This window comes from Schistocerca gregaria, chromosome 1 (assembly GCF_023897955.1).
Source record: "Schistocerca gregaria isolate iqSchGreg1 chromosome 1, iqSchGreg1.2, whole genome shotgun sequence".
Taxonomy (NCBI): Eukaryota; Metazoa; Arthropoda; class Insecta; order Orthoptera; family Acrididae; genus Schistocerca; species Schistocerca gregaria.
In genome coordinates this window covers 751,971,375-751,994,972 of record NC_064920.1, presented here as the reverse complement: position 1 = coordinate 751,994,972, position 23,598 = coordinate 751,971,375, and the positions used below count along the sequence as shown (strand labels likewise).

The window sequence follows — 23,598 nt, the reverse complement described above, 5'->3', positions numbered from 1 at the left end:
TCCGCCCCTAACATTAAGAAAAAAATCTTTGTTGATGAGTTAGTTAATCAGTTGTGTGAGGATTGACGTCTGCCCGTACATGCGGATTATCAAAATTTACAGTCTCGTCTCGCTGAAACGACACCTCATCTGTAAACAAAACCGTTTCACTAAAAACAGGAATGACACTTTGTTTAATAAACCATTAATAGAAGAGTACCCGTCCTGGAAAATCAGCTGCTGATCATGCCTGCATACGCTGTAAATGGTATGGATAAATCTGGTGCTCGTGTAACACTCGCCGAACAGTCACGTGTGTTGCAGTGACATGTCATTTACTGACACTAGGGTTGTCGTCAAATGTATGAAGAACTACCGGCTCCCGTTGCGATGTCCTCGTCCTTCTAGGCCTCCCCCCTTAAATGTCCCATGTTCCATAAGTCGACAATCAATGGCTTCAAAGTTTTCCAACGGTCGCACTGATCACTGTAACATATAATCCTATCTGTAAGCAAACAATAATGAACGTCGCATGGCAACTGAGAATTGTAAAACAAGCCGGCCGCTGTGACCGAGCGGTTCTAGGCGCTTCAGTCCGGAACCGCACTGCTGCTACGGTCGCAGCTTCGAATCCTGCCTCGGGCATGGATGTGTGTGATGTCCTTAGGTTAGTTAGGTTTAAGTAGTTCTAAGTCAAGGGGACTGATGACCTAAGATGTTAAGTCCCATAGTGCTCAGAGCCATTTGAACATGAGAAACAAAACATGGCCCTACACTACGTAGATAGACGTCACCAAGAGCGCACGTTCCGTCCTTTTATGTTTACCATGATTAATGAATTGGATAAAATGAGTTGTAGCGTGGAAACAGTGTTTCCAGATCCATGTTCATACAACATAATTTCTTCGTCTACTTGTGACTAATGTGTCCTGCAATTTGTGCCGTACATTTTTGTTACGCCCAGTATACAAGGTGCCCCATTTATCTTGACGATTTCAAGCAATATTTTGTTCAAAAGCGCAATACATACATCAAGCAGTTGTTGTTTATCTACCAGGGGGACATTAACCAGCATGATTGTCTGTCCTTCAACTCTGTTCGTTACGGAGATATGAACAGCAGTAAGTCTTTATTAAATAGCCCCCCTATATTTCATATTTCATGAAACACTTTCTCTCATCTAGATTTGTTCAAAAACGTGTCACAATGTACCATTCGCGTTATTAAAAACGTAACACAAGAATGTCTTTGACTCTGCTTTACTAGCACACAGTACAAGCACCCCTGATACCTAAGCTGTCCACTTTCTGGAGTTGGCAGTAAACAAATGGGAACACAACAGGTTTTTGTGAGTACAATCAAGAACTGTGTTCACTATAAACGGTGTTCAGAAACAGTCTGAAAAGTTTGCAGGAGTGTTTCAGAGTACGTTGTGATGATAACTGTTAAGAAAAAAATGCTATGCTTTGCACCGTTTAGGAGTTAGTTAGCATTTGAGTTATCCAGTCGGGCCGTTTCACGAGCCAAATCAAGCGTCCCCCGGATACAATTAGTATCACTTGTTGGTTCAAATGGTTCTGAGCACTATGGGACTTAACATCTGTGGTCATCAGTCCCCTATTACTTAGAACTAGTTAAACCTAACTAACCTAAGGACATCACACACATCCATGCCCGAGGCAGGATTCGAACCTGCGACCGTAGTATCACTTGTTGTCATAGTGTGGATTATAATGCGCGAGACAGGAAAGTTAGAGGAATGAAGAATCCTAAACAAGTTGACTCATTGGGTTTAACGATTTAACAGTTGATGAATTTGCACAATTCCCAACGAAAAACCAAAACTCAATACGCTCATAATTACGGATGGTTACGTGTAATATGAGAACCGAAACTATGGCGTTCTTATGGAACGTAAATAATGGCCAGACTGCCAAATTTACCTTTTGGAACTTTTATCTTTTTTTTAAATTTCAGTTACATTTTACTGGAGGATATAAAAAAATGGCTGGTGGCGTGTGAAATTCGTGAAACAGATGTCAGTTACTCAAACAGACCTTCAGTTGACTGAATGACTGGCGTGTATTTTCCTTGTATTTCCATTTGTTTATTATGAACTCCAGCAAGTGGACAAGTTACGTTAAATTGGGCACATGCAGTGTGTGTTAGTAAAGGACAATCAATGTCAGTTTTAATTAAGTTTTTAATAACGTTATCTTTACGTGAACAGTACTTTTGATACGTTTTGAACATGTCCGAAGTAAACTGAGTGGACTGACGAATACAATCTGCAGATTGCTATTTTGACAAACACTTCTTGCTATTCATATCGTCGTAACGGTCAAAATTACAGGAATAGCAGTCATGTCTCCCTGGAAGCTAAACGACATTTTCGTGATATATTTTTTTATATTTTACTTTTGGACTAAAGTTATTTCGAGTGATAAAGATAAACAGGACACCCTGTGTATTCTTCTTGACTAACAGGAACGTGATAAAAATTCATCACAATTAATACAAAATTCTTTCGGTTTGTTGTCTACGTAGTACCAAGCTTATGATATAGTCTAACGAACGCCACGTACAGTAATACCCGAAACACTGGTTCTTTTTGTAACGCGACGTGGTCAATAGCAAAGAACGTTTTGTGGAAACACTCAAACCGCCGGCCGCCTACACCCACATAATGTCACTATTAGTTTAGTCATTTTAGTCAAATAGATCCGTTATTGCCTTAGAATCTCAAAGCTTAAGCTTAGTATATGTTTATAAAATCTCTTCAGTGTACTGCATTTTTTTAATCAATTTCAGATTAAAATTGACTATTCCGTTAAGCTGTGCTCACTTTTGTGAAGTGGCCATGCGTACACCAAGTAGAGTGATAACATAATTTAATCAGTTTCAATTAAGAGAGAATTCTGACTTGATAATTATGATTCTGCTTGAAGAATGACCTGTAGGGACGTAGTGTTACATATTGCACAAGAGAGTAAAAACAGAAACTAAAACTAAATAGTCCATGTGCTTCTACGAGTACATCTTTATGACATTCCACTGCGGAGATGGCTGAATGAGCACGGTCCGAAACGAATAAAAGAGTTGAATGCTACATTCCCCGGGTGCGCCTTCGTTCGTAATTCACTCCGATGATGCCTCAGTAAACTGTATTGCTTCTCAGGACCGACCATTACTGGCCAACGGCACTAGGCCTCGGCGACCGACTAGCTTTCCAGATTCTACATCTACATTTATACTCCGCCAGCCACCCAACGGTGTGTGGCGGAGGGCACTTTACGTGCCACTGTCATTACCTCTCTTTCCTGTTCCAGTCTCGTATGGTTCGCAGGAAGAACGACTGTCTGAAAGCCTCCGTGCGCGCTCTAATCTCTCTAATTTTACATTCGTGATCTGTCTTCCTCTAAGTACAAAAGCTCACCTTCAGTCATTTAACTATTTGTAATTAAAATGTGGGCGTAACACCTATAGGCATCCTCTACATTCATTTGATTATTCCATTCCCTCCAACTTTTTGGCTGACCTTGGAGATCAAGTGATGGGTAGTGACGTACCAAATTTCTAATTGACGCCCCCCTCACACTCAAGTCAAAAGTCAAGGTACTTGAACGAAGAAAGTCAGTCTTCTGGCATAACCTCACACGAAAAGCTCCCTGTAGCCGACGTAGCCTTCACCACAGCTTCCAGTTATTCATAAACGACGTCAAATTTTAAATCAGTTTGTAAAAAAAACACTTTGTTATCCAGATTGAGTCGCATTTTAGCGGTGAATTTCACATTCCTTGTATGTGGTCTGCAACATTGGTTAATGCTGCGGATGATCTACTGGGGTTCAACTTTGGATCAAAGGGCCCCGTTGGATCAAAGGTCCCCGTCATTTCAAAGTAATAACTTTCGTTAGCGCTCTGTATTCTGCAATTTCTAATGTATGTGAAGGGGTATACGTAGTATCTAACAATGCGAACCTATTGCGTTTTCATGTAAATGTCTTACAGCTGAAAGTCTCAACAAAATATTAAATTTATCTGTCATGAAATTGTTTTTCTATTGTATTGAAGCAAAAATTAAAGTAGCAGTGAAAATAACAAATGTTAAACAAGGTAATATTAAACATCTAAAAGATTCTCTGTTGCTTACTTCTTGGTTGTTTCGACGAGAATATTAGGACATGCTACCTAGTGCAAATTGTTATCGCCTGACTACCGCTGACAATATTGTAAACTATGTAGGGGAAGTTAGAGTTTCTCGTCCAATCAGCTGTATGTTCGGTACAGATCAAATTCTTGTTCACTTGGTCAAGGAAGCTGGATGAAATTACTTGAGGCCTTGTGAAAATCTAATCCTAGCGTTGAATACAAAGAAAGACCTAAGATTAGTCGGGATCAATATGAACCACACCTCTGTCTAGTTCCAATTTTATGCCTTGAACAACACGCTATCTACATCGGTATCCAACTGAAAGAGCCGTTTAAAACAGCAAATGCGTACGTAGTAACTAGGAAGTTACCTTTCAATCCTCGTCCTTAGATAACATTAATAGTAAGTCACCCACAAGTTGCCGGTTCATATGGTGGCCGTGAAAGAAATTTCATTTAAATTACGTAAGGTAAAGCTTTTGGCTGTACCTGTTTCTATCGTGTTATTTCAGTTTCGACTTATGTTCCATCGTAAAGGTAAAATTCAGTGACATCTTACGGCTTAGAAATAAGTTAAGAAATTACGGTGTCATTTTATGGCTGTGTAAACCTTGATGCTAACAGAGTTAATGGCTGTTATCAATGACAAGAGTAACATGATACGTAGATTTGTTACCTTCCAACAGCTGTTCACACTGTTACCATGAAGAGTTCTCGTGTGCCCTGTGCTCACAGGGACACGTCAAACCTACCAGTTACATATACGATATTGCGGTGCCTACGTTATTCTGATTTACGATGTAAGATTCCTTCGGAAGTGCATGCATTTCCGATGAAATTTTGATTTGTAAATAGTAATACCAGAGGCACTGCAATATCGTATTTATCCGCCGACACCGGGCCACCATCTGTTAAGTAAAATGTCTCCCCTGTACAGGAATATACGTAATGAAAGTACGAGTACAGGTTATAGACACGTGGTTGACGACATATGGACGACTGGATCTGTCCGTAAGCCGTGCACGGATAGCCAAATGGTATGGGACTGCTTGCGATCAGAGGGAAATCCGGGTTTGAGTCCCGGTTCGGCACAAATTTTCATTGTCGACATTCCATTAATCAGCTGATCGTCATACATATTCGTAGCTACGAATACATTTAATATATTCCAGTTACGTACGTCCTCCTGGAATAGCGCACGACCTTTTTTTTTTCTTTTCGGAGTCGATTTGTTTGCTAACGTCTCATGGATAACACGGTCGCCTCTAACTTCATCTTCTAGAGCTCGTCTTGTTATTCAGTCCCAACTACTTACCTTCTTCACCGTGGTCGGACTCTTTTCCCCGAAGATTTCATGTATTAGCTGGAAAAATAGCTCATGTTGTTGTTGTTGTGGTCTTCAGTCCTGAGACTGGTTTGATGCAGCACTCCATTCTACTCTATCCTGTGCAAGCTTCTTCATCTCCCAGTACCTACTGCAACCTACATCCTTCTGAATCTGCTTAGTGTATTCATCTCTTGGTCTCCCTCTACGATTTTTATCCTCCACACTGCCCTCCAATACTAAATTGGTGATCCCTTGATGCCTCAGAACATGTCCTACCAACCGATCCCTTCTTCTGGTCAAGTTGTGCCACAAGCTTCTCTTCTCCCCAATCCTATTCAATACTTCCTCATTAGTTATGTGATCTACCCATCTGATCTTCAGCATTCTTCTGTAGCACCACATTTCGAGAGCTTCTATTCTCTTCTTGTCCAAACTATTTATCGTCTATGTTTCACTTCCATACATGGCTACACTCCATACAAATTCTTTCAGAAATGACTTCCTGACATTTAAATCTATACTCGATGTTAACAAATTTCTCTTCTTCAGAAACGGTTTCCTTCCCATTGCAGGTCTACATTTTATATCCTCTCTACTTCGACCATCATCAGTTATTTTGCTCCCCAAATAGCAAAACTCCTTTACTACTTTAAGTGTCTCATTTCCTAATTTAATTCCCTCAGCATCACCCGACATAAGTCGACTACATTCCATTATCCTCGTTTTGCTTTTGTTGATGTTCATCTTATATCCTCCTTTCAATACACTATCCATTCCATTCAACTGCTCTTCCAAGTCCTTTGCTGTCTCTGACAGAATTACGATGTCATCGGCGAACCTCAAAGTTTTTATTTCTTCTCCATGGATTTTAATACCTACCCCGAATTTTTCTTCTGTTTCGTTTACTGCTTGCTCAATATCTCTCCTCAAACAATTTAAAGTATTCGTAACCAGAGTTCCATCATTTCAACCATATATTGTGAAATTAACAATCAATACAATGAACCTTCCAATGAGCTTTAGTCTCGTCCCTCTCTCTGGTGCGTAAGTGAACTAGATTTCAGTTTCCATAATGTTCAATGCCAATGCAGGCTCTTTGGTTATTCCTTGGTGATCTATCTTATTTCCATCATCGGCTGCATGAAGTAACACGTCCACCACAGCAAGTGACGAATTTCGTTCACATCTGATGCCCATGGCAGGTGAAGCTGCTGCGTATATACTTGCCTCTGCAGAAACAGAAGCCTGCCGACAGTGTGTTGCTCTACTCCAGTTAACTTAAGATAATAGTTTTCCCCCTCTATACTCTCGCGAATACCTTCCACTTCTCGAAGAGCCTATGATTGTACCATGGCATTTCCTAACGAAATGTCATGTTATACTACATGGTGACACAGCCCTACAAAGATCTAATTCCAACCAATTTGTAGGTCGCAACATGACATCAAGTGATGTGGCTGACAATGCCACGTAAGCCGAAATTGAAGTAACACAGTAAAAAAGTTACAGCTAAAAGCGGAACATAATTTCATTTACAGAATTTATAGAGAGGCTTGAGACACGCGTTAAAGGAGTTAAGAAAATTTGTATTTACCAGTCTCTGGATGTGAAGCGAAAGAAAAGTGGTGGTTTACTGTTCCTCATCATCATGGTGTGCGACAAATTGTTTTCCTGGATTCCATATTCATTTCATATTCTATTATGGAATGACGGCAGGTTTATTGTCGGACTGGACCTCAGTGTCGGCGGTACACGTGGCGCAATTCTAGAACAGAGGGACGGCATCCATTGTCAGCTCTCACATTCTCTCAGCAGCAGTTTGCGACATGTCACTCCTCAGGTGTAACTAAGACATGGACGCCACACAAGAGTCCAATGTGACAAAGGAACAAACCCGTTCCGATCAGTCTTCTGTCAAAGCTTATGGCCCTCTACATCTAAATCTACGTGATTACTCTGCTATCCACAATAAAGTGCCTGGCAGAGGGTTCAACGAACCACCATCATGCTGTCCCTCTACCGTTCCACTGTCGAACGGCAAGCGGGAAAAATGAGCACTTAAATTTTTCGGTGCGAGCATTGAGTTCTCTTATTTTATCGTGATGAAACATTTCTCCCTATGTAGATGGGTCCAACAGAATGTTTTCGCAATCGGAGGAGAAAACTGCTGATTGAAATTTCATGAGAAGATCCTGTCGCAACGAAAAACGCCTTTGTTTTAACGATTTCCACTCCAATTCACGTATCATGTGTGTGACAGCATCTCCCTATTACGCGATAATACAAACGAGCTGCCCTTCTTTATACTTTCTCGATGTCATCCGTCAGTCTCACCTGATGCGGATCCCACACCGCACAGCAATAGTCCAGAATAGGGAGGACAAGCGTAGTGTAAGCGGTCTCTTTAGTAGACCTGTTGGACCTTCTAAGTGTTCTGGCAATGAATCGGAGTCTTTGGTTTGCTCTACTCACAATATTATCTATGTGATGTCCCTCCCAGTATTTCTGTTCTTATGATGTGTTAGTGGAAAGCGCAGGCTGCAGGAAGACAGGTGAGTGAGCGAGTACTGAGCGTGCTCTGCACTGAGTGGGTGGTGGTGGCGGTGCACAGGAGGACGAGGAGGCGTTCGAGATGTTCGCGGTGTACTGCGGGCTGGCGCTGCACCACGCCAAGCTGTACGACAAGATCGCGCGCTCCGAGCAGAAGTACCGCGTGGCGCTCGAGGTGCTCAGCTACCACAACACGTGCGGCGAGGCCGAGGTGCAGCAGGTGCGCGAGCGCGGCATCCCGGACGCCATGCCCGGCGTCGACGAGTGAGTACCGCAGCGCTGCCGCTCTGCAGGCGTCCAGCCAGCCCGACTCAGACTTCACCACACTCGCCCGTCAGCCCCTTTCGTACTAGTTTTAAGCAACCCGCACATTATCTGTGTCTATGATCATCATGCAGTATCATACCTCCCATTTGCTCAAATAGTAGTTGCTACGACGGTCACTCCAAAAAGAAATGCACACTATTTTTGTAAAAATACAATTTTCATTCTGCATGTGTAACAGTTTTACGATGTGTAGATATATCCTTCCCGCTTGTTTTCAAACTTAGTTCAACCTGTTGCTGTGAGTGATGCCGTCACAGCATGTCTTCAAGATGGCTGCTACACTTGACGTTCGTCAGAAGCAACGCGTTGTCGTAGAATTCCTGTGCTGTGTAAACGAGACATTGCGAAACATACAAAAGAGGTTGAAAAAGGTGTATGGAGATGCTGCTGTTGATCACAGTACAGTTAGTCGGTGGCAAACAGGTTACGAGCTACAGGCCTCGTACTGCACACACTCCAGACAATGTGCAGAGAGTTAACGAATTGGTGACTGCTGACAGACGCATCACAGTGAACGAAATGACACGCTATGCTGAGATAGGGGAAGGAAGTGTTCGCAGAATACTGAAAGTGGGGCGTTAAAGAAGGTTTGAGCCAGGTGGATTCCCAGGATGTACACAGTGGCTCACAAAGAAACAAGAAAAACGGTATGCAGCAAACTTTTGGAACAGTAAGAGAATGGTGGAGATGAATTTCTTGGAAGAATTGTGACAGGTGATGAAACATTCCTCCATCATTTTTCACCAGAGACGAAGAGGCAATCAATGGAGTGGCATCATGCAAATTCACCCAAGAAAAAAAATTCAAAACCACACCTTCTGCTGGAAAACATATGGCTTTGGTGTTTTTCGATTTCGAAGCACTCTTGTTTGTGGACATCATGCCAAGTGGAACCATCATAAATTCTGATGCATATGTGACGACATTGAGGAAACTTTAAGCTCGACTGAGTCGTGTTCGATCACATCGGCAAAAGCATGTTTTGCTGTTGCACGACAATGTACGGCCACATGTCAGTCAAAAATCCATGGAAGAGATCACTAAACTCGGATGGACAACACTGAAACACCCGCCTTATAGTCCTGACCTCGCTCCATGTGACTATCATTTCTATGGGAAACTGAAAGACTCTCTTTCTGGAACAACGTTTGAAGATGATGACTTTCTTGTGCACGCTGCCAAACAGTGGCTCCAACAGGTTGGTCCAGAATTTTACCATGCGGCTATATAGGCGCTGGTTCCAAGATAGCGTAAGGCAGTTGAGAGGTATGGAAATTATGTAGAGAAATGAAAATATTGTTCCTAAAGGATGTATCTACACGCTGTAAAACTTTCAAATAGGTAGAATAAAAGATGTATTTAAAAAAATAGTGTGCATTTATTTGTGAGTGACCCTCGTATTTGAGCAGATAGGAGTTGAAGTTGCTCATTTCCTAAGTTCTGAATATTTCATTTTATCTCATCATACATTTCTTCAGCCTCCTCATCATCTGGGGAGATAGTTGGCATATAAACTTGTAACACTGTGGTAGGTATGGGCTTCGTGTCTATCTTGGCTACGATAACGCGTTCACTACGCTTTTCATAATAGTTTATTTTCCCGCGTTCCTATTTTCTTATTCATTATTAAACCAACTTCTGCATTACCTGTGTTTGACTTTACTTTTATAACTCAGTATTTGTCTGAATTTGACTTGAACCTATCCACTTCCCTTTTTAAATTCTCTAACCTACCTGCCTGTTTAAGAGGTCTAATACTCCACGCTCCGATCCTACAGTGCCAGTTTGACAACATCCTCCTGAGTAGTCTCCGACCCGAGATCCGAATGGGGGTTTATTTCACCCCCGGATGTTTTACCCAAGAGGACACCATCATCATTTAACCATACAGTAGAGCTGCATATCCTCGGGAGGAATTACGGCTGTAGTTTCCGCTTGCTTTTAGCCGTTCGCAGTACCAACACAGCAGGGCCATTTTGATTGTGTTACAAGGCCACATCAGTCAATCGTCCAGACTGTTGCCTCTGCAACTGCTGGAAAGACTGCTGCCCCACTTCAGGAAGCACACATTTGTCTGGACTGTCAACAGATATTCCTCCGTTGGGGTGGCAACTACGGTACCGCTATCTATATCGTTGAGGCATGGACCGACGACGAGGTCCATATTAAACTAAAGTAAACTAAACTCCTCCCAAACAGGCCATGAAGGCCCAACGGTACCGACTGGGCACCGTGTCATCGTCAGCCAATAGGCGTCACTGGATGCGGATATGGAGACGCAGTATGTAAGTTGCCGAGAGCGGAGCCACTACTTCTCAATCAAGTAGCTCCTCAATTTGACTCACAAGGGCTGAGTGCATCCCGCTTGCCAACAGCGCTCGGAAGACCGGATGGTCACCCATCCAAGTGCTAGCCCAGCCCGACAGAACTTTAAATTCGGTGATCTGACTGGAACCGGTGTTACCACTGCCGCAAGGCCGTTGGGCAAGGTCCCTATTATTGAAATTAAAATATTCTCAAAAACCTAGGAATACCTGCGACCGATATGTTACCAATATCAATGTCGATAACAGGTAAAAATGGTCGAGATTCTCGATTCCCAGTACGGATGAGTTGTCTATACATATTTACGTTTGTACAAAATTCTCAGTGCGCTAGTCATACTCGCACCTCTCCAATTTTTTATTATTATTGCCATCATCGACATTACCTCGTACGTAAGTAACTGCACGAAATAACAGCCTCCATCATCCTTTGGATGTTGTAGCTCTTCTTTCCGTATTCCCTAATCAAAATTCCACCGAAACACCACCACTGGGTTAATCTCCGTACCTCGGTGGTCAGAATGCTTGCCTACTCTGCAGAGGTCCTGGATTCGATTCCTGGTGCTGCCAGAGACTTTTTTTTTTTTAGAAGGGTGAAGGGGGACTGGAACGGGCTGCACTCAGCCATATAATACCAACTAGGAGCTCCTTGAGTGATAAGTAGAGGCTCCGAGGTCAAGTAGGGCTACAACGACCGGGAGAGCGGTGTACTGACCCCATGGCCCTGCATACCTCGTCCAAATGATGACATTGTCAGAGGATGACATGGCGGTCGGTAGTTCCCGATTAATTTCTCTGGGGCACAGTGTGGAACTTTGTTTTGCTTTCTTTTGCTGACACGTTTCAATACATTCTGTGCGATCTTCAGTAGTTTTATTTATTTTCTTTCTCACGTGATATTATCACTTAGGCGTTTATTGGTAGTTTTATATGTACCATACATTTTAAAGTTTGAAATCAATTTTTTGATGAGTCATAAATAAAAGAAGCAAGCACGGGAAGCAATTCCACAGCGTAAAAAGAACCACAAGAATCTGTAGAATATATGGTAGACATAAAACTACCAATATACATAACCGATGGCGTTATGTAAGGATGAAAGTAAGTAAATACCACTGAAGATAGCACATGAAGTGCTGCAGCATGTTTGGATACAACAAAGCTAAAAGTGGTGGGAGAATTTCTCTCCGCATAGTCTCCATGCCTGACAGAGCCACGTAGGACGTTTTTATGAGCGGTCAAGCACACTACATCATCTCTCGTGTAGGCCGATGATATTCGTCAGTGAAGAGCTGTTGACGATGGTCAAGCTTCGGCGCCTCTTGTGTATGAACTTTTCTTTTTATACTGACATGATAAGAAAAAAAATATATTGCCGTTAATGTCTGACAAACGGTTGCACCAGAGGACAGGTCCTTACTTCCCTAACTTTTTGCCAGAATTCGTAGCATGGAGTGGTTTCCGGACGACCACAACAGAACACGATGCAGCCCCCTCAAGTCGAAATAACTTCCTGCAGTAGTCTAACGACAGCGCATGTACAGCTAATGGTAAGATAGGATTTTATCTTCGAGAAAATAGCTGCAGCTGGATACCAACGAAGAAATGTAGCATATAAGGTTGTTGCACACAACAGCGCCCAATCCGATTACAAACCACTGTCCATTAAGAATCTATTCTCAGTACTGACGTCCACAACCGAACTGCGCATGCATGCTGTGACGATTGATAACTCCACTGTAGAACCGTGATTCGTCTGACAATAGGGTACGTCAGGTGTGGATGCGTAGCACCGGTGTGATGTTCGTCCACATCTCTGTGCATGCTGTCAAGTAAGAAGACGTCACCGCTACTTGTACTGTCGCTGTGGAGGAAGAGGCGAGCGGGTTACAGCAATTCAGGAAAAACAGGAAACTTATCTGGTATTATCAACACAGCTTACGTCTTGGGTATCGTAATTTTAATGCTGTTTCAATTACATAATGGTCACGGATTACAAACAATTTCATTCGGCTCTACCCTATGAGAAAATACGTAAACATTCTAGTTTATGTGAAGTACAGTCATGTTATAACGTAAATAGAACAGAACATAATACCATTTTCACTATAATTTAGAAGAGAGCCGTACAGAGTAATTACCTTGACATTTTCCGACATTTCCTGCTTAGTATTTCTTTAACTAGTGTACAAATGTTGTGATGTAATCTTTGGAACTTTTTAAATTGAAGGCTGCATGTTAGGTTGTGGTCTGGCAAAGTTCTCCGGGATTTCGACTTTGCTAATTAGAAAACAGAAAGAAAGTGACCGCACACATATGTCGAATCGTATATGCGTAATATCCGTTCAGCAAATGCGTACAATATCGGAAATCTGGCTTGGAGAACACTATTGTAGAAATCAGCCAGGTCTTTCTTGTGGTCATATTAGTCCTTCAACAAAGCGTTACATATCAAATTTAACATTTCCATCTGGTATCTGGGACGGACATTGTTGACAATCACTGAATACGGGGTTACAAAGAGCTAAGACATAGTAGACAAAGCTTCTACTTCTTGAAATCTCGACGCAAACTTTGACTCGTCAACAGATCCAATGTCATTTGGTTGGAGTCTTTGATTCCATAGTACATATTTGTTATGATTCAGCCCTTGCCTTGAAGTCAGGTATTTTAGTCGTCCAAATGACCATTTAAGTTAGCAAGGAAAGCAAAGTCTAAAATCCAGGTTTTCTTTTTTTTTCAGCTGAGGTATAGACTTTTATATTAGTCACGAATGATGCTATTTCGTCGTTTAACTCAAAGAATCATCAATCTGACGTCTTAGCGCTGGTCACAGCACGTTACAGTGATAAGGGAGGTAATCATACTGACTGCCACATTCTTCAAGAAACGTCTTAGACTGTCTATGTTTAAGGCCTCTTGGCTGGATGCAATTTGCAACTCGTGCCACGGTATCTTCAAAATTCTTGAATTTAATGTACTTTGTGCGAAGAGTGTCTTGATGAAGAATGTTGTGGACTCCAATGAGATCATTTGTTTCATAAGTAACACGATTTATATATTCTTATATCCGTGTTAAGAATCCAACATTGAGTCCTACCATGACAGAATTCATCTGTTGTGACAGAAACAAGCTTGTTCCAACTCAGGCCAGCGTTTTAAACATCTCTTTCAACACTTTTGAATGTGTCCAAACCCATGTTGGTACCCATAAGAGAAACTATATCGAAAACTTCCTGTGATGTTCAACTTGTGATCGACGCCCCTAATGAAAATAGCTAATTTCGCAGTATCTGACACGACACTACTCTCATCGACAGCTGAAGAATAATGTAGGGCGGGGGGGGGGGGCGTTCACTTGTAATGCAACACTTTTTTCTCGGACAATTTCGGTTTGAAAAACGCAGAATTTGTTATGGGATACCGTGTAATATTCCCACTTCAGTCGCTATAGTTTCCAAGAGAAGTTCTGATAAAGAGCAGCACTATATGTAGCATTAGAAATGGCGTCTGTAACGGAGGTGCTTTCCAAGCAGAGAGCTGTCATTGAGTTTCTTTTGGTGGAAAACCAGATCGTCACAGATATTCCTAGGTGCTTGCATAATGTCTACGGAGACTCATCAATGTACAAATGCATGGTTAGTCATTGCGCAAGGCGTCTGTCATCATCGCAACAAGGTAGCGCGAACCTATCCGATCGTCCTGCGTACCGGCCGGACGCAAACAGCATTGTCTCCTGCAATGTGTTCGCCGCCACAAAAATGTAAATGAACTTCTCATTCTTCTTGACAACCATGGCCTCACATTAGTTTACGCTCCCAAGAGGAGCTCACAAAATTAGATTGCAGTACTTCCTCAATTTTGATACAGCCAGACATTGTCTCCGATGTCGATCTGTAGAGTGGTATCATGCGGGCATACAAGCCTTCCCGATAAGGTGGTCTATATTGAAAAATAGGGTTTTGTAGCCAAAAGAGTGGGGACTAATATGGTGTATTGGTGTCCTGTTTAGAAACAACCTGCTTTCAAAAAGTGTGTTGCATAGTTTGTTGAATGAATGCCTAACACCTAGTTTCTCTCGGGCGTCTGCACCCATTTCCTGAACACGTCGCATAATAGTCTTAGGAAACAAACACACTGAGATGACAGAAAATCACGGGATACCTCCTAATGTCGTTTCGGACTTCCTTTTGCCCGGATTAGTGCAGCAGCTGTACATGGCAAGGGATCAACAAGTTGTTGGAGGACACACTGAGCCATGCTGCTTCTATAGCCAGCCATAACTGCGAAAGTGTTTCCGGTGTAGGAATTTGCGCAAGAACTGACCTCTCGATTATGTACCATGAGTAGTCGATGAGACCCAAGTCGGGAGACCTGGGTGGCTAAATCATTCGCTCGAATTACCCAGAATGTGCTTCAACCAACTGCGAACTATTGTGGCCTGGTGACAATTCCATATTTGTTTGGGAATATGATGTACATGAAAGGCTGCAAATGGTCTCCAGGTAGCCGAAAATAACCATTTCCAGTCAATGACCGCTTTAGTTGGCGCAGAGGACCCAGTCCACTCTATGTAAAACAGTCCACACGATTAAGGAGTCACCACTAGCTAGTACAGTGCCTTGTTGACAACTTGGTCCACGACGTCATGGGGTCTGCGCCACACTCGAACCCTACCATCAGCTCTCATCAACTGAAAGGGCCTCATCTGACCAGCCCACGTTTTCAAATGGTCTAGGATCCAACCGATATGGTCAGTAGCCCAGGAGAGGCGCTGCGGGTTATGTTGTACTGTTAGCAAATGTACTCGCGTCGGTGGACAGCTGCCATAGCACATTAGCACAAAATTCGCAGCACTGTCCTTATAGATACGTTCTTCGTACGTCACACATTGATTTCTGTGGCTATTTCACGCACAGTTGCTGATCTGTTAGCGCTGATAACTCTACGCAAACGCCGCTGCTCTCCGTCGTTAAGCGAAAGCCATTGGCCACTGTGTTACTTGTGGTGAGAGGCATGCGTGGAATTTGATATTCTTGGCACGCTCTTGACACTGTGGATCCTGGAATACTGTATTCCCTAACGTTTTCCGCAATCGAATGTTCCATAGGTTTATCACCGACTACCATTCCGCATTCAGAGTCTGTTAATTCCTGTCCCGTGGATATAATCAGGTCTGAAATATTTTCACATGAATCACCTGAGTAGAAATGACAGCTTCGCCAATACACTGCCCTTTTATACCTTGTGTACGTGGTATTACCGCTATCCGTATGTGTGCATATCGCTATGCCGCGGCTTTTGTCACCCCGGTATACTCTTTCAAAGTCATCTGTCAAATGTGAACACATTTCTTCATCGGCCGTCACATTCATTTCTTTCTCAAGGTCTCCTGCGGCAAAAAGGCTTATTTCATGGCTATGCTAAAACCTGCCCTGTGGCTCAAACAGACAGACGCTTTCCTACTGAGAGAATCGTCCATGTTGGCAAATTCCTTTAATTCCGATATTACTACGTCACGCTCTTCTACTTCATATTTCTCACATTCTTTTGTGTGACACATAGAATAATGACGTCGTAAATTACATTTCTTAATACTCCATACTACTTTGTTCAGTGCTAAACACTTCGCATCGCACAAATAGCAACAGATTTTCCCATACAGACACACAAACTGGCTGCTCTGTTTTACTTCTGCTTGTCATGTCATTGTCATCGCCGAACCCTCCAGCTCCGCATTCATGGCGCCGTTTGCTAGGCAACATTGCAGTACACAGCTCTCACCTGACGTCACACTAACTGACAGGCTTCCTCTCCGTCCCGACACGTCACACGGCATGAAGCTGTCCTCCTCCAAGACATCTGCTCAAAGAGTCGGACTCATTGTCCGTTCTGTCCAAAATCCTTCGACAGAATAGTAGATGTAGTCATCACGGCCAGTCACCGAGTGAGGTGGCGTAGTGGTTAGTACACTGGACTCGCATTCGGGAGGACGACGGTTCAATCCCGCGTCCGGCCATCCTGATTTAGGTTTTCCGTGATTTCCCTAAATCGCTCGAGGCAAATGCTGGGATGGTTCCTTTGAAAGGGCACGGCCGACATCCTTCCCCATCCTTCCTTAATGTAATGAGACCGATGACCTCGCTGTCTGGCCTCCTCCCCCAAACAACCCAACCCCCCTCACGGCCAGTCACATTGTCGCCACCGTTAGAAAGCGGTGTGCGTGGTGACTGTCCGATGTTTCTCTGTCCGACATTACAGAAGTTTATCCTGGCTACTACGACTAATTACATGCTTTGCCAAACAACTTATGTACGGATTAGTTGAGAATTGATGTGAGATATGGAAAGTGCTACAGTCTCTGGCAGTTTTCGAAACAAAAGCTTTTGCTCCTGAAATGTATACTGGTGCTTCTATTACAACAGTATTTTTGTTGTCACTTTAAAGCCAAAATATTTAAACTCTATGGCACAGCGCTCCCTAGCTTTTGTGAGACGAGAACAGATACTCCAACAAAGTTTAGCGCCTAACTAAACTTAAAATTTAAAAGAATAGAAAAATACCTATTTTTAAAATGACAAAAGATAAATAACACTTACTTAACACTTGAATAAATAATACTTACTCCTTTTCACAGATGATTTATTAAAACAAAAAATAATCAGTGAATGGGGCGGTTGGTACGACTTATTTCTAACAATCTTTTTTATATTCAGTTTTGTTGTAGGTTCCGCAAACCGTAAGTCATGATCTGAGCTCATTCACTTTCTCTGTTTTGTAGTCATTGCAACGGTAGCCGAACTGAATCAATGTACTTCTGGATTTTTACAGTACTGGTGGACACTCATCACCAGTCTTTAGTCAAAATGTTGACATTTTTGTGTTCCCACAGTCTATTTCTTTGTAGTATCGATTAAGACCGCAGTTCATGAGAAAGTTTGGAGGAGAGCTTTATTAAATAGTGAATGTCAAGTGACTGATGATGAAAATTATACATAAACATTAGTATAACTAAATACCAGTAACAGAGGTTATTTGTTTAAAAATAGCTCAATTTCGTGTGAAAATCATAATTACTCACAGGATGGAAATCGATGATATATCATGCAATGATCTTGGCTGGTAATTGCAACAATCAATTCTATATCACATTAATTGACATATTTGTATCATAAGAACATTGGTTGATCAAAAATATCCTCACCTGTAGCTTTGCTTGTTGCAGTTATTATTTCAACGTGTTCAAGCTGGATGACTACGAGAAGGCGCGCCACGCTATATTCATGTTCAAAGACCTGTTCGGGCTGTCTTCGTTCGATTGCGATAGCCTCATCAGATTCACGCTGACCGTCCGGAAGAATTATCGCCGTGTGCCCTACCACAACTGGACTCACGGCTTCTCTGTCGCAAACTCAATGTACTCCATCCTGAAGCACTCGAGGGCTGCCTTCAAGCACAACGAGGTACGTAATCCCACACCTGGTGTTAATTAACTCAGGAGTAAGGTAGGCAGATAGTACGAGACAGTGTGAGGCTATAAGTTATTTGTCACGTGGAAACACAAGACTGAAATATTAATTACCTATGGAACGTCACGAACAACATCTGTACATCATAAATCCTGTTTATGAAATGTTAAAAAAAAATCGTAACGGTTTTAACACTCAATGTTAAAAAATTAAATCTATTTTATTACATCAGCAAGTCCTGTTTGCAATCAGTGTGTTTCACCCCTTTCAACTCAACTTTTTCTCTTCATCAATAGTGTGTGCTTGATATCACAGCAAATGATGTTGTTCACATTATTTCCGAGATGGGCTTCTGAAATTATTTTGTCTTTAGCTGAACTTATTTCCGTATCTTTATGCTGTAACATGGGACAAAATTGAAGTTACGGTACTGAATTGCTCCGCTTCAATTATGTTTTCGTCCAACAGTCCTAAGATGGGTATATGTGACCTTGCCCTTCTCTATTGATATCTGACAAACTGAGACGAACGAAGAAATTTCAGGTGCTGACGGAATAAGGTACATCGACGCCGGGAGCGGAGAAACGTGAAGGGGGGATGGTAATTGGGTGCATAAAAGAAAGAGCAGTCCCCCTGAGAATTGAGAACGTCAGGGAGCTACTGATGATAATGAGTCACGTCATCGAAATATTGTGACAAGAAGACTCAACACTCTGGCGACAGACCCGTGAAAATGTTATAGAATATACATCTAATTTCTCTCCTTTATCAAACAACTTCCGGCCGCCGCGCAGAGAGCGAGCGGCCTTATCAGCCGACCGGAAGTGAATTTTTCTGCAACACGGGCCTAGTAATACTAGGGACCGTGTTGCGGCCCACAGCCTCGCCAGCGGCTAAGCCCGCTTCAAGGTCACCCGCCTAGCGAGCAAACCAGAGGGCCGGCATTTAAAAAAAAAAAAAAAAAATCTCTAGAGCGGTCTGGCGCGACCCATAACCACCTAGACCAATGTTTTTGTTTTTTTTTTTTTAAAGGAATTAAGGAAAGGAGATAAGGATCTTTATTGTGTATAATATATCATACAATCACCGTTAATCTTTATTTTACAATTGCCATTACCAACTTTGGCCCATATAAACAAGTACTCATCAGCATTTAATTTCTTCTTCTTCCTTGTACTCAAAACAAATGGCATGCTTGGAACTAGAGTACCATAAGGCACTTTAGCCAAAAGTCCTGTAGTCTCGGAAATACTCCATGTCTTCCAAGTGAGAATATTAGCATATTGACCTTGCTGGTCAATTTAATAAACAGCAGTTAATTGTAGGCCCGAATGTGTTTCGTGGCCTGCATCTGATCTTTACTTGTGATGTACAGGCATTGTTTGGAGGTAGTACTTGGCTCACACTTGCTGTTATGTGGGGCAATCAAGCAGATTATGGTGGCCTTGAAGCTTTTCCTGATGCTAATATTCTCACATGGAAGACATGGAGTATTTCTGAGACTACAGGACTCTTGGCTAAAGTGCCTTATGGTACTCTAGTTCCAAGCATGCCATTTGTTTTGAGTACAAGGAAGAAGAAGAAATTAAATGCTGATGAGTACCCGTTTATATGGGCCAAAGTTGGTAATGGCAATTGTAAAATAAAGATTAACGGTGATTGTATGATATCTTATAGACAATAAAGATCCTTATCTCCTTTCCTTAATTCCTTTCAAACCTTTTAGCAAATACGAGTGTAGAACTCTGGCTGTCATCTCGTATCCGTTGGAAGATAGGATAGTCTGCTGTATTCTGACACATTAAAAGTGCCATTAAGAATGGTGCTTATCTGTAAACCTTACCGCAGCTTGACCGTTGCCGCGGTATGTAATCATCGCTGTACGATTTCCATTGTGAATCACTGATGAATCTGCCAGGAATGTCCATTCCACAAACAAAACGTTTCGATCCTGGGACAGGTGGTTCACATACGCATCACGGTGCAGCTGGGCTCGCCGTCATCTGGCAGCACCAGTGACAGTGACGCAGACTTAAATATTGATCAGTTGTCTTCAAAGGGACGGCCTTTGCTGTCCACCTCGTCCACAGTCATCACGTCTGCATGGGATCTGTCGTTACTGCTACAAATACTTGCCACAGAGACAAAGCTCTGGCAGTCGCGAAGAAAACAAACTACTCCGTGGCGCCCAGAACAAATAAAGTGATTGCCTACGTCTTCTGAAAGTGGCCGTAGGCAGACGCGCATTCCTGGTGGCGGTAGGGTGGCAGTCCTCCCCCCTCCCCCCCCCCCCCCCCACACACACACACAAAACAATAATTTCAGTAAAAGCATGTATATTTTTACAGGTATAAATTTCCGAATTTGTCAACAAACTTTCGAAGAATAAAGCAGCCTAAAAGCTAATTCTCTAAAACGAAAGGGATTCTTTAAATTTACAGGATCCTTTTCAGTTTGTTCCCCACGTGGATGGGCTTGCGTTCTGTCAGGTCTGTCACCCATTCACATACTGCCTGTGCCGATAACTCGAATAAGTATTTCGGAGGCCACTAGTAGAACCCGTGAAAGACAGGAAACAGAATAAAGGTGCAAATGACTAAAGTAAACAACATTCCTGTCATGAAACCTCCTAGCAGATTAAAACTGTGTGCCGGAATGAGACTCGAACTCGGGACCTTTGCCTTCCACGGACAAGTGCTCTACCAACTGCAAGGTTCACAGGAGAGCTTCTGTAACGTTTGGAGGGTAGGAGACGAGGTACTGGATGAAGTGAAGCTGTGAGGTCGGGGCGTGAGTCGTGCTTGGGTAGCTCAGTTGGTAGAGCACTTGCCCGCGAAAGGCAAAGGTCCCGATTTCGAGTCTCGGTCCGGCACGCAATTTTAGTCTGCCAGGAAGTTTCATATCAGCACATACTCCGCTTCAGAGTGAAAAATCTTATTCTGAAAAAATTCCTGTCATTCACAAGGTCGCATAGTCAAATTCTGCAGACCTATGTTCACAATCTTAGTGCTAAGTGAAATATTTACAATGATGAATGCGCACTTTATATTGAATAAATCTTGATTTTGCTGTTATAGTTCATAAATATTAACGTGACAAATGTGCTCCTCAAATTTGTTGACCAGTCCTTTTCAAATACCGTAGTTCTCTGACAGGGAACTCCTTGGAAATGATGTGAAAGCAAAGTACTCACTGAAGTAAGAAAATTGTTATTGTAATAAAATATCGTAATATTGTATCTGATACTAAAAGGTATCAGATAGATTATATAATGGTAAGACAGAGATTTAGGAACCAGGTTTTAAGTTGTAAGACATTTCCAGGGGCAGATGTGGACTCTGACCACAATCTATTGGTTATGACCTGTAGATTAAAACTGAAGAAACTGCAAAAATGTGGGAAATTAAGGAGATGGGACCTGGATAAACTGAAAGAACCAGAGGTTGTACAGAGTTTCAGGGAGAGCATAAGGGAACAGTTGACAGGAATAGGGGAAAGAAATACAGTAGAAGAAGAATGGGTAGCTCTGAGGGATGAAGTAGTGAAGGCAGCAGAGGATAAAGTAGGTACAAAGACGAGGGCTGCTAGAAATCTTTGGGTAACAGAAGAAATATTGAACTTAATTGATAAAAGGAGAAAATATAAAAATGCAGTAAATGAAGCAGGCAAAAAGGAATACAAACGTCTCAAAAATGAGATCGACAGGAAGTGCAAAATGGCTAAACAGGGATGGCTAGAGGACAAATGTAAGGATGTAGAAGCTTATCTCACTAGGGGTAAGATAGATACTGCCTACAGGAAAATTAAAGAGACCTTTGGAGAGAAGAGAACCACGTGTATGAATATCAAGAGCTCAGATGGCAACCCAGTTCTAAGCAAAGAAGGGAAGGCAGAAAGGTGGAAGGAGTATATAGAAGTTTTATATAAGGGCGATGTACTTGAGGACAATATTATGGAAATGGAAGAGGATGTAGATGAAGACGAAATGGGAGATACGATACTGCGTGAAGAGTTTGACAGAGCACTGAAAGACCTGAGTCGAAACAAGGCCCCCGGAGTAGACAACATTCCATTAGAACTACTGACGGCTTTGGGAGAGCCAGTCATGACAAAACTCTACCAGCTGGTGAGCAAGATGTATGAGACAGGCGAAATACCCTCAGACTTCAAGAAGAATATAATAATTCCAATCCAAAAGAAAGCAGGTGCTGACAGGTGTGAAAATTACCGAACTATCAGTTTAATAAGCCACGGCTGCAAAATACTAACGCGAATTCTTTACAGACGAATGGAAAAACTGGTAGATGCGGACCTCGGGGAGGACCAGTTTGGATTCCGTCGAAATGTTGGAACACGTGAGGCAATACTGACATTACGACTTCTCTTAGAAGAAAGATTAAGAAAAGGCAAACCTACGTTTCTAGCATTTGTAGACTTAGCGAAAGCTTTTGACAATGTTGACTGGAATACTCTTTTTCAAATTCTAAAGGTGGCAGGGGTAAAATACAGGGAGCGAAAGGCTATTTACAATTTGTATAGAAACCAGATGGCAGTCATAAGAGTCGAGGGGCATGAAAGGGAAGCAGTGGTTGGGAAAGGAGTGAGACAGGGTTGTAGCCTCTCCCCGATGTTATTCAATCTGTATATTGAGCAAGCAGTAAAGGAAACAAAAGAAAAATTAGGAGTAGGTATTAAAATTCATGGATACGAAGTAAAAACTTTGAGGTTCGCCGATGACATTGTAATTCTGTCAGAGACGGCAAAGGACTTGGAAGAGCAGTTGAACGGAATGGACAGTGTCTTGAAAGGACGATATAAGATGAACATTAACAAAAGCAAAACGAGGATAATGGAATGTAGTCAAATTAAATCGGGCGATGCTGAGGGAATTAGATTAGGAAATGTGACACTTAAAGTAGTAAAGGAGTTTTGCTATTTAGGAAGTAAAATAACTGATGATGGTCGAAGTAGAGAGGATATAAAGTGTAGACTGGCAATGGCAAGGAAAGCGTTTCTGAAGAAGAGAAATTTGTTAACATCGAATATAGATTTATGTATCAGGAAGTCGTTTCTGAAAGTATTTGTTTGGAGTGTAGCCATGTATGGAAGTGAAACATGGACGATAAATAGTTTGGACAAGAAGAGAATAGAAGCTTTCGAAATGTGGTGCTACAGAAGAATACTGAAGATAAGGTGGATAGATCACGTAACTAATGAGGAAGTATTGTATAGGATTGGGGAGAAGAGAAGTTTGTGGCACAACTTGACTAGAAGAAGGGATCGGTTGGTAGGACATGTTTTGAGGCATCAAGGGATCACAAATTTAGCATTGGAGGGCAGCGTGGAGGGTAAAAATCGTAGAGGGAGACTGAGAGATGAGTACACTAAGCAGATTCAGAAGGATGTAGGTTGCTGTAGGTACTGGGAGATGAAGCAGCTTGCACAGGATAGAGTAGCATGGAGAGCTGCAT

General features: G+C 42.3%; 1 protein-coding gene across 4 annotated transcripts in view; it reads left to right on the top strand.

Moving 5' to 3' along the window:
* LOC126267692 (probable 3',5'-cyclic phosphodiesterase pde-5) overlaps positions 1–23,598 on the top strand; it is a 1,251,264-nt gene that overhangs the window by 1,140,376 nt on the left and 87,290 nt on the right. For all 4 annotated transcript variants that reach the window (XM_049973005.1, XM_049972997.1, XM_049973010.1 and 1 more), the window contains exons 10-11: positions 8,069–8,271; positions 17,884–18,121. In XM_049973005.1, the coding sequence (XP_049828962.1) occupies positions 8,069–8,271; positions 17,884–18,121 (441 nt within the window). The remainder of the gene's footprint in view (positions 1–8,068; positions 8,272–17,883; positions 18,122–23,598) is intronic.